The sequence below is a fragment of the Maylandia zebra genome, linkage group LG22, assembly GCF_041146795.1.
Source record: "Maylandia zebra isolate NMK-2024a linkage group LG22, Mzebra_GT3a, whole genome shotgun sequence".
Taxonomy (NCBI): Eukaryota; Metazoa; Chordata; class Actinopteri; order Cichliformes; family Cichlidae; genus Maylandia; species Maylandia zebra.
In genome coordinates, this window is record NC_135187.1 from 25,438,364 (window position 1) to 25,448,794 (window position 10,431).

Sequence of the window (10,431 nt, forward strand, 5' to 3'; positions counted from 1 at the left end):
AGCCTATGGGGGCGCACACACATGCACTCCCCCCTGACAAACGCTTCACCAGCAGTAGACACAACGTGCGCTTCAGTATACAGTGGACACCATGAGACTGGTACTTCCTAACCCAGGACTGGATCTCAGAATCCCCAGGCATGAAGATCTGGAGAGGATGGAAAAACAGGAGGCTGCAGACAGACCCAAGTGGGACAACAAAGCTCAGTATATACTAACCTGTGTGGGGTTCTGTATCGGTCTGGGTAATGTTTGGAGATTCCCTTACTTATGTCAGAGTCATGGAGGAGGTAAGCTAAGACAGAAAGGGCAAGATAACATATCTGGTTAATAATCAGACAATTTAGTGATTTACTGATTTTAAAAAATGTGTGTTTGTGGTATACAGGAAGTAATTTTTATATTAATCTAATAATTATTATTATTAATAATAATATTAATATGCTTTTCTTTAAATAATTAAAACTTTAACTGCAACAAAATCACTTGACCTTTGTACCAACACTTAAATGGAGTTAAATTGTCACCAATTCATTAATACAAGAGAGTGCCCTTAGGTTTGCAGTCAAGCTGCATTAATGATTATACACCAAGATGTCCCCTGAGTCCAGCTGGTTAAGTTTAAACACAATCTTAATTATGTAATGAGAGGTGTTGACTTTTATGCAGTTACCTTATTGCACTCAAATATTTTTAAAATATGCATTTATTTTGTAATTTAATCATTCTTTTTAAATCGTTAACTCAAGCACAGTATCATGAGCTATAGCAACGAGTGTCCTTTCTGTGCAATAGTGATGGTGTATACTGATTAATACAAAACAGCAATGTGACCTTTCAGGTTGCACTGACACGAAATCTTATTTTTAGCCTACAAAAAAAAAGTGCTAAATATAGCCAAACACATCTATGACTAACCATAGTGATAAACGTCGCCCATCGTATTTGTACATAAGAGCATATCTAACTTTTAGGGCCACACAGTTGCTAATGGCTAACTGCTATTAATAACTTTTATTAGAAGATGTTTTAAATTATCATAAATATGTCGAATTTTGAACATTTTTAAGTTCCTACACACTTCATCGTGTTGTCGCGTTATCAGACAGAATCAGACAAACGGACACTTGTCAAAAACATAAAGCATTAAAATGTAGACTAACAGAAAACACTTCATTTAACAAACTCAGAGCCTTGTTCAAAAAACAAAAATGAACCCACACAATCTGATTATCAGTCCACTTCTTGTGTAATTTGGAATACTTAGCCTTCATGTACATGGATAAACTGAAGGGTTAGACGTATCTCTGGGGTCCTGTGTCAAGTTCTTGCTGGATCTGTTTTCTATTTATTCAGGATGTGACTTTCAGGTACTGTTCATCAACAAATCATTGTTCCTCCACCACTGTATGAGGTCTTTGGGCTCATATGCTGTGTTAATGGCCAGACATCTGCACTTTGGGTTTTATTTCTGTCCAGCGTACAACGGCCCTCTTTTACTGATATGTCTAATATGACAAAATTACCATCAAATTTATGAAATGCGCAAAGCAGTCTGTTTTGTTCTTACCATCATGCGTAAATTGAATCTGAATCATTCTGAACCAAATCCGATTTTTTCCATTAAATAGACACACTTGCCTCTAGGTGAAGCAAAGAAAGTGGTGATGATGTAGCAAGGGAGGAGCTTGCATCACCATGCCAAGAAAGCAGAAACTGAAATTATTAAGTTCAAAGAGGAAGCGCAGCTTTCCATTGGAGTGATGAAAGCCTCAAAAATGTAAAAGGAAAAAAAAAGAGCCTCTGGCTGAAAAAATGAAAGTTCTGAATATAATTTTTCCTGAGATGATCACTGTGGCTCAAGTAAGAAAAAGATTGGACATCAAACCCGATATGTTAAAACACTAATAGACTACAAGAAAAACAAGAAAACATCTCATGGTCGGTTAGACCGAAATGAGAAAACCACTGTGGTTAAGAAAAAAAAGCAAAGAAATTAGACTTTAAATGATGACATCCAGCAATGATAAGTAATTTTAATAAGATGATTAGTAGTAGTAACAGTATTAGTGGTGGTATTTAAATTTTCTAAGAGAACCTGGCCGTTGTTTGTTCGCGTGAATGGTTAGAGGCAGTTTAGATTTATTCATATAGCACAGGCTAATTCAGTTAATAAAGCACTGATTTGAGAATAAAACATTCATGTGCATGACTTACACCCACAGTCGTGTATGTCTGTCATGGCATTAGTTGTTCCCCAGAATTCTGTGCTTGAAAACAGTTGTGTGTTACTTTCACCTGTTAATGATATACTAACAATCTCTAACCTACTTAAATATATTTGCAGGTGCATTTTTGATTCCTTACCTGATTCTGCTGGTGCTAGAAGGAATGCCTCTCTTACTGCTAGAGTTTGCTATTGGGCAGCGCCTTAGAAAAGGCAGTGTGGGAGTGTGGCGGGCCATCAGCCCATATCTGACAGGTGTTGGTAAGTAAAATGGTCCCTGCAAAAGAAACCAAAAATACCCAGTGTGTGGTTTTTAGTGATTGTGATGATAGATGATTAATGCTGTCCCTCAGGTATTGGCTCCATGTTAGTGTCCTTTATGGTTGCCCTGTACTACAACACCTTAATTGCCTGGATCATGTGGTATTTCTTCAATTCCTTTCAAGATCCATTGCCTTGGACTAATTGTCCTCTCAATGAAAACAGGACAGGTATTTGTACACTGATTTTCATCCCACACACACAAATCATAGCATCTGTTTTGCTATGTTTAAGAGTGGGTTTTTTTTCCCACTTTAGGATTTATACCAGAATGCCAGCAGAGCTCCACGGTGGACTACTACTTTTACAGAGTCACTCTGAATGCTTCTAACTCAATAGCAGACTCTGGAGGACTCCAGTGGCCCATTATAATATGTCTGTTAGCTGCCTGGACAGTTGTTTGTATCTGCTGCATACGAGGGATCAGTACTTCAGGCAAGGTTTGTAGAACCTTAAATAAAATGATCACTCTTTACTCTGCCAATGTTCCTATTTTATTCATTAACGTGAGTATCCATCCCTCCATCCATCCATCAGTTTTCTTCTGCTTATCTGGGGCCTGGTCGTAGGGACAGTACCCTGAGCAGAAAAGCCCAGATCTCCATCTCCTTAGGCATCTCCTCCTTATCTGGGGAAGTGCAACACAATCCTGGTCCAGCTGAGAGATATAACATTTCCAACATGTCTTGGGTCTGCCCAAGGGCCGGGGTCCGGAAAGAAATGCCAGGAAACCTTACCCAGGTGGCCCCTGGAGGCATCCTAGTCAGATGCCCGAACCTCCTCAACTGGCTCCTTTCGATGTGGAGGAGTGGCAGCTCTACTCTGTGCCCGTCTCAAATGACTGAGCTCCTCACATTATCACTAAGGGAGAGAGACCAGTCACCCTTTGGGGAAAGCTCATTTCTCCAGCTTGTACCCACAATCTCATTCTTTCCGTCATTACCCAGAGCTCGTGACCTTAGGTGAGGGTAAGGGATGTAGATCGACCAGTAAATCATCAGCTTCGCTTTTACACTCAGCTTTCTCTTCACCACAACAGTCCGGTGCAGCGTCCACATCCACGTCAGAGCCATTTGTTAATCCCTCGCTCCCCTCACTCGTGAACAAGACCCCGAGATACTTAACTTCCTCCACCTGGTGCAGTAATTCGTCCCTGACTTAGAGTGGGCACTGCTCACTTTTCCAGCTGAAATCCGTGGCCTCTCATTTCAAAGTGCTGATTCTCATTCCTGCTGCTTCACATTCAGCTGTGAACTGCTCTAGAGTAAGCTGGAGGTCTTCACCTGATGAAGGCAACAGGGCCACATCATCGGCAAAAAGCAGTGACGAGATTCTTAGACCACCAAAGTGGAAGACTTCCACCACAAAGCTGATTAATCTAATGTATTTTTAAAATCTGGAATTTTAAAAAGACATTTAATATGATGCATTGATAGCATTAAGCTAAGTACCAGAATAGGTTTCCACAAAAAAAAGAAAGAAAAAGCATTGTAAATTATGAAATTTTGTATGCTAATTGTTATAGCTACATTTCCATCCCACAAGTTGTTCCACTCTCATTTCTGTCCTCAGGCAGTCTACATCACAGCCATCTTGCCATACATAGTGCTGGCCATCTTCCTGATCCGAGGACTGACTCTTAAAGGTGCCCTGAGTGGAATAAAGTTCCTCTTCACACCAGATGTATGTTTCAAATCTTGATTTTTTTTTTAAAGTATGAATTTAAAGGTCAGAAATACATGTCAGTGTGTGTCTCCCTCTTGCAGGTGGAAGAGCTGATGAATCCAACTACTTGGTTGGATGCAGGTGCACAGGTCTTTTATGCTTTTGGCTTAGCGTGGGGAGGGCTGATTTCCTTCTCAAGCTACAACCCTGTTCAGTAAGGAACTGCACTTTTAGCATTTTGTTCACTTTAATTTAATTTCTTTAAAAAAAAATGGGCAAAATAAGTCATTGAAAACTGTTCCAAAAACCAAAGTCAGGCTGTTGTTTCCTTGTTCTTTTTGCACATTTAATTTCCAAAGCAACAACTGTGTGCAAGACTCTGTGATCCTGTCTGTGGTAACTGGCCTCACCTCAGTCTATGCAGCCACAGTGACCTACTCCATCATTGGCTTCAGGGCCACTGAGAAATATGACACCTGTATCAACAAGTGAGTAAAGCTTATTTTAAGGCTTTGAAAAAGTTTACTACTTTTTGGTAAAAGGCACTAAACTTACTGACCAGGAATTTAAAAACCCTGTGACGTCCAGGTACCCCTACCCCTTAACACCATGCTTTCAGCAAATGTAATTTGCATCTTTTGAAAAATTTTCTCCCAAGTCTTGTAAAAAACAAACATTCTGGCTTTAGCACAACAGAACTATTAGCTTCTTTTCTGCAAAACATTGAGTTAAGGTTGTAAAGGTTTTTATCCTCTTTGTTGACTTCACAGTGTTCAGTTATAGGTACAAAGGTTTTAAAGTCAGTCTAATGAGATCGTCATCATTGCAAGCAGTCTGCCTGTAGACATGACACCAGCTGGTTTGTCAGTCAGCACACAGCACCACAACATCCTTATATATTCACATCAAGCTACGGCAAAATATGTGTTTAATGTGACTAGAAAATGCTAACATGCTTAACTCAATTGTGGGGATGGTAAGAATACCTGATGAACACCTGCATTTGTGCATTGCCATTATAAACATATGTAAGCATATCCTTTAAGTAGATAATAGTAACCCCGAATTACTAATCTGATGTAATTTCTCATCAGAAACATCAGGACGTTACTAAATGGATTTGAACTCCCTGAAGACAGCATCACTGCCAGCAACTACAATGCAGCCCTTCATCATCTGAACAGCTCCAATCCAGATACTGTTTTTGGACTGGACATTAAAACCTGTGACATGCAGAAACTCCTCAGTGAGGTGCCTATTTTAATGAAAATCTATTAAGTTCCCATGATAATATTATTATTATTATTATTATTATTATTATTTTATATTCTAATCTGCATTGCATTTGTTCAGGGAGTGGAGGGAACAGGTCTGGCCTTTATAGTCTTCACTGAGGCCATTACCAAAATGCCGGGTTCCCCAGCCTGGTCTGTCCTGTTTTTTATCATGCTTCTCTGCCTCGGACTCTCAACAGTTTTCGGAAACATTGAAGGAGTCGTAGTCCCTTTGAAAGACTTTAATTTATTTCCCCAAAAATGGCCCCATGAAATATTGACTGGTAACTTAGCTTTATTTTATTTTATTTTATCTACATTTGATGCATTCCTCAGAATTTTACATTTAAATTGAACATTTTTAGAGTTTCTTGCTGGATTTTTAACAAAAGATCCATTGTTCTTATTTTTTAGGAGCAACATGTTTTGTATCCTTCATCATCTGCCTCCTGTTTGCACAACCATCAGGAATTTATTGGTTAACTCTCTTTGATAACTTTGCTGGATCTGTTCCACTGCTGACCATTGGATTGTTCGAGATGATAGCTGTTGTTTACATCTATGGCATTGACAGGTTAGTAGTGCTTCCATTTGTTAGCAGAGCTGCTCTGTGCAGCGTTATGGCATAATAATTTTAAGGGAGAATAAAAAGTCGACACACATATCTCATTCCTGACGGAGGACTCTACCACTACACTTCTCCAGTCCATTCACAGAGTCGTTGCATGGTAAGACATGGATAGGAAGTGGGCGGAGCCTTTTACCGTCATTTTATTACGACGCAAAGTACAAACACCTGTGGACACACAATCCAACACCATTAATTTCAGCTGCATATTTGGAAACTCAAGTAAAGTGTCAGGAAGAGTAGCTTTACATTTCACTACTATTAAGCTGCATAAGGTAGCTCAGCTTTCTGCAAAGCACAAAGAACAACGGGGTTAGCTTGGTGCAGGCATTTCAGCACATATCAAGCTAAAACAAACAGTTCAGGTATTAAGGGAAATACCTGAACTTAGACATTAAGATTCTTTGTCCGTTTGGAAAAGCAGCATCAAAAAGTGGTAATTTTTTGTATAACATGATGTGAAGCTAACTGAAATTTTCTTGTTTGGCAGGTTCAACGAGGACATAAAGTTCATGGTTGGGCGAAAGCCTTCTATTTTCTGGCAGATTACGTGGCGATTTATCAGTCCTCTGATTGTCCTGGTTATTTTGGTTTTCTACCTGGTGACTCAAGCCCAAAAGCAGCTCAACTATCTAGTCTGGGACATAAATTCTGTAAGTTTGCAACCACCATCCTAGTTACTGAATCAACTTAAGCACCTCCTCTTTGTTTTGCTTTGTATCTTAATGTTCACTGATGCAATTATATGGCGTCCCAAATGTTTATATTTATCATCATAAGTAAAGTCAAAAGACAATAAGCAAATTGGCAGCAGTCACATAGCTTACCAGTTTGAAAAGTTATTGCATAAACTCATAATAGGTTGTTGGATTTTTTTCATTGTTCTTTTACAGGAGAAATTTCCAGCTTTGACATCAATACCCTACCCCTCATGGATCTATGCTGTTATCTTCCTCTTAGCAGGAGTCCCCAGCCTGGTAGTGCCTATGTACGCATTATGTCGGCTGATCTTTGTTTGCTACAAGAAAAAAATGTCATCCAGACTATAAATGAATACATCAGAGAACAAAGAAGAATTCAGGATTATTTAACAGCGCGTCCTGCATCCAGCATCACGCCAAAACATGTATTAGGCATGTTGGTCCATGGTGTCACTCTTTGCAAGAGTGAAATGGACACACGTGCAGTAATTTGCAATAATGGCAGAGGGAGGTATTTTATCTCAAGACACCATGAAAATAATCATGGGAACGCATTTGAACAGACATTACTAACACATTTAAATGTAAACACACATTAGCCACCTAGCTTAATCTGGCTAATAAAGGACCCTGGTATACTTCATACTTCACTTCATTGTTCACTAGCGACTTCTTGGCCTTAAATATATTATCTCCCCCTGCTGGTACTGCAACATCTGCACGGTGGACCCGCGTGTCTATTGCATTGCTGCTGTGATACCGGGTTCATTACGAAATCTATTAAGTGTTTGGTAATAATCATTGCCAACAAAAAACCACATTGACAGTGAATTATAGTTTGGTAAATAGATCTCATTAGTCTGTGTAATCGATATTTATTTGATAAATTGTATTTTGGAGTGGACAGCACAGCTGTGAGGTGATTAGCACTGTTGCTTCAGAGCAAGAAGGGTTGGGTTAAAACTATTAGGCTACTTCAGAATATATTGCATTGAATTATACTGAATATGTTACTTTCCAGACCTTTTGTTGAGGATATTCTCGAGCTACACCCCTGTAACTTCTTATTACATATATCCATGTTATAGAAGAATAGTTTTTAACCTTGTAGATTTGAGGAAACCTATAAAATTGATGTCTGCATGCACTTAAGCTGTTATGAAAACTAGATAGACTTCAAGGAATTATAAGGGTATGTAGTAGCCAGGTGCTGCTGATCAAATGCACTTGATTATCTGATCATCAGCAGCCTTGATGCATGCTCAATTGTCAAGACTGCTAATTAAACCCCAAAAGGTTGATTCTGTTCATCTGGCTGTAGTGTTTTCAGTGGAAGAAACATTTCGTCACTCATCCAAGTGACTTCTTCAGTCTCAGCTGACTGCAGGTTTCCCCAACATAATAAACAGTACATTTGCATAATGACTGAAACTACCTCACTGAATTAACAATGAACAATGATCAGTTCCTTAATCATTAATATGTAAATTGTCATGACCACTGATCAACAACCACTGTCCAGGAGTCAAGGAGGTCTTTGCTATGAGTTTCATTTCCAAGATCTACATTTGATGCTTTGACATGCCTTTCTTTGCTTTGTACTATCTCTCCTTTCTTTTATGGAACCCTGTCTTTACTTTTAATGAAGTCATCCAACAGTCTGGATGCAGTGGTACCGCTCCCGACCAAGCCATTCCTTGAAATAAAGATATGAGATACCGCTTTTTAAAACTAATGCTAAGACATAAATATGTTTATAAGTGCTTTGTGAAGCAAATATTCTTTTATGGTGATAGGCTAATAATTTTCATTTAAAAAGTGACTAATTGACAGATTCATTTCCTAAAGCACCTAGAAAATAGTAGAACAGACAACAGTTGTTAAGCAAATTCATCCTGAGGTTTGACTGTGTCGTGCACAGAGAAACTGCAACAAACCCAAGAGCTATAGACTCTACAGGCCTCAGTTAGCATACATTTGACGTATTAAGGAGAGCTATTGCTGTATATAATTGTGCAAGTTTTAATATTTGATCTGTTTATATGTCCGCTATACTATGTTGCCATATTAATCTTCAAATGTGTCCTATTAAATCAACGGTGCTGTTTTTGCTTTTATTCCTGTGGCTTTGTCTCTTCTGTTTAAAACATTTTTGTAAGCTTTGAATGAAATTTGTGCGAAATTATCACATTGAAAAACTGAATGGTTATAGACAAAAGTCAAAGGTACAAATGTATAGCAATGTTCAGTATTACCATGTTCTCCTATTTGTACTCACTAATGTCCCAGTTTCACTAGTAGATGTGACTTCTGTGCTTCCGTACACTCATGGACACCGTGAGATGGGTACTTTCTAACCCAGGTTTGGATGTCTGGATCTCCACTCATGAACATTTGGAGAGGATGTTGTACACAGAAGTTATCTTGAACGTCATAGATTTCACAGTAATGTTAGTGTTTTTTCACCAACATGAGAACGACGAACTTCCTTATCATTATTCTTTCCAAAAATAATTCCTGGTCTTTGCAACAGCAGCTAAAAGAAGAGATTAATGTGTCATCTATTATTGGGTTCAAGTGAATCTGCTAGCATGTCATATTAATAATTCTCAAGAATGACCTCATAGGTTTTTCTAAAGTCCACAAGCTTTTGGTTTGTTCAGATGAACTCGGCAAACCTAAGAGCAATGCTGCCGTGTACTTTGTAGAGAGAAGACGCTCTCTCCTGGTAACGTCTCCACACAAGTCATGCTCATTTGCTCTTTTTCTAATTATACTGTCAGGATTTACTCAAAGGAATTTCATCTGCTTTTCAAGCATGCTGCTGATTCAACATTTTCATTTAGTGGATTTAATTTAATTGTTTAATTTGCACACTATACATTATATAATATTTTGCATAGAAAGGTTAATACTGTATTTCAAAGGTGCAACGTCAGCTTTGTTACAAGTTTATTATTCAAAGAAATGAAATGGAGATAAGAAAACACATTGTTATTTTATTGCTGTGTAAAGCTAATTGGTTAGTTTTATAGTATGAAGAAGGCCGATTTGACCATAAAGGTTACTGAGCTTTCATTTTTACATTTATTTTTAACTTTCTTCCTCACATATGTAAACAAGTTGTCATCATATGGCATTATAAAAAAATGGATTACACGGATTACATGGATTTTAATACTTCCACTAACACTACCCTCACCAGTTATTCCACTAGCATTTATTTGCTTGCTTGTCATAACCTCGGGTAGTCTACATCACATTTAGTGATGTAGCGCTGTCGAAGAACACGACTGTCGACCTGTACAGGGCTATGAGACCATCAGCAAGAAGCTTGGTGAGAAGGTGACATCTTTCGGTGCATTCATTCAAAAATGGAAGAAATATAAAATGATTAATCATTTGCCCTCATTCTGGATCTCCATGCAAGACTTTGTCTGATGGGGTTAGTGTTTTCATGAAGCGTAAGAGCCTGTTATGGGTCAATGGAGTTATCTATCTTTAAACAGGAATTCTCAATCATACGGAAAACAAAGTTATACAGAGAAAAAAATAAAACAGGTCTTTTTTAATGTTGTAGCTTAATGGCAGATTATTAACAGACGGTGTATTATT

General features: G+C 38.3%; 1 protein-coding gene across 1 annotated transcript; it reads left to right on the forward strand.

Annotated features, from left to right (window-relative positions):
- Window positions 1–8,933, forward strand: LOC101472114 (sodium-dependent neutral amino acid transporter B(0)AT1). Its single transcript, XM_004547769.5, has 12 exons — window positions 1–290; window positions 2,348–2,488; window positions 2,581–2,718; window positions 2,807–2,988; window positions 4,121–4,231; window positions 4,315–4,427; window positions 4,573–4,701; window positions 5,308–5,464; window positions 5,567–5,771; window positions 5,902–6,061; window positions 6,606–6,768; window positions 7,009–8,933. The coding sequence occupies exons 1-12, from the start codon at window positions 92–94 to the stop codon at window positions 7,162–7,164; spliced, it is 1,854 nt and encodes a 617-aa protein (XP_004547826.3). The 5' UTR covers window positions 1–91; the 3' UTR covers window positions 7,165–8,933.
- The last annotated feature ends 1,498 nt before the right edge of the window (window positions 8,934–10,431 follow it).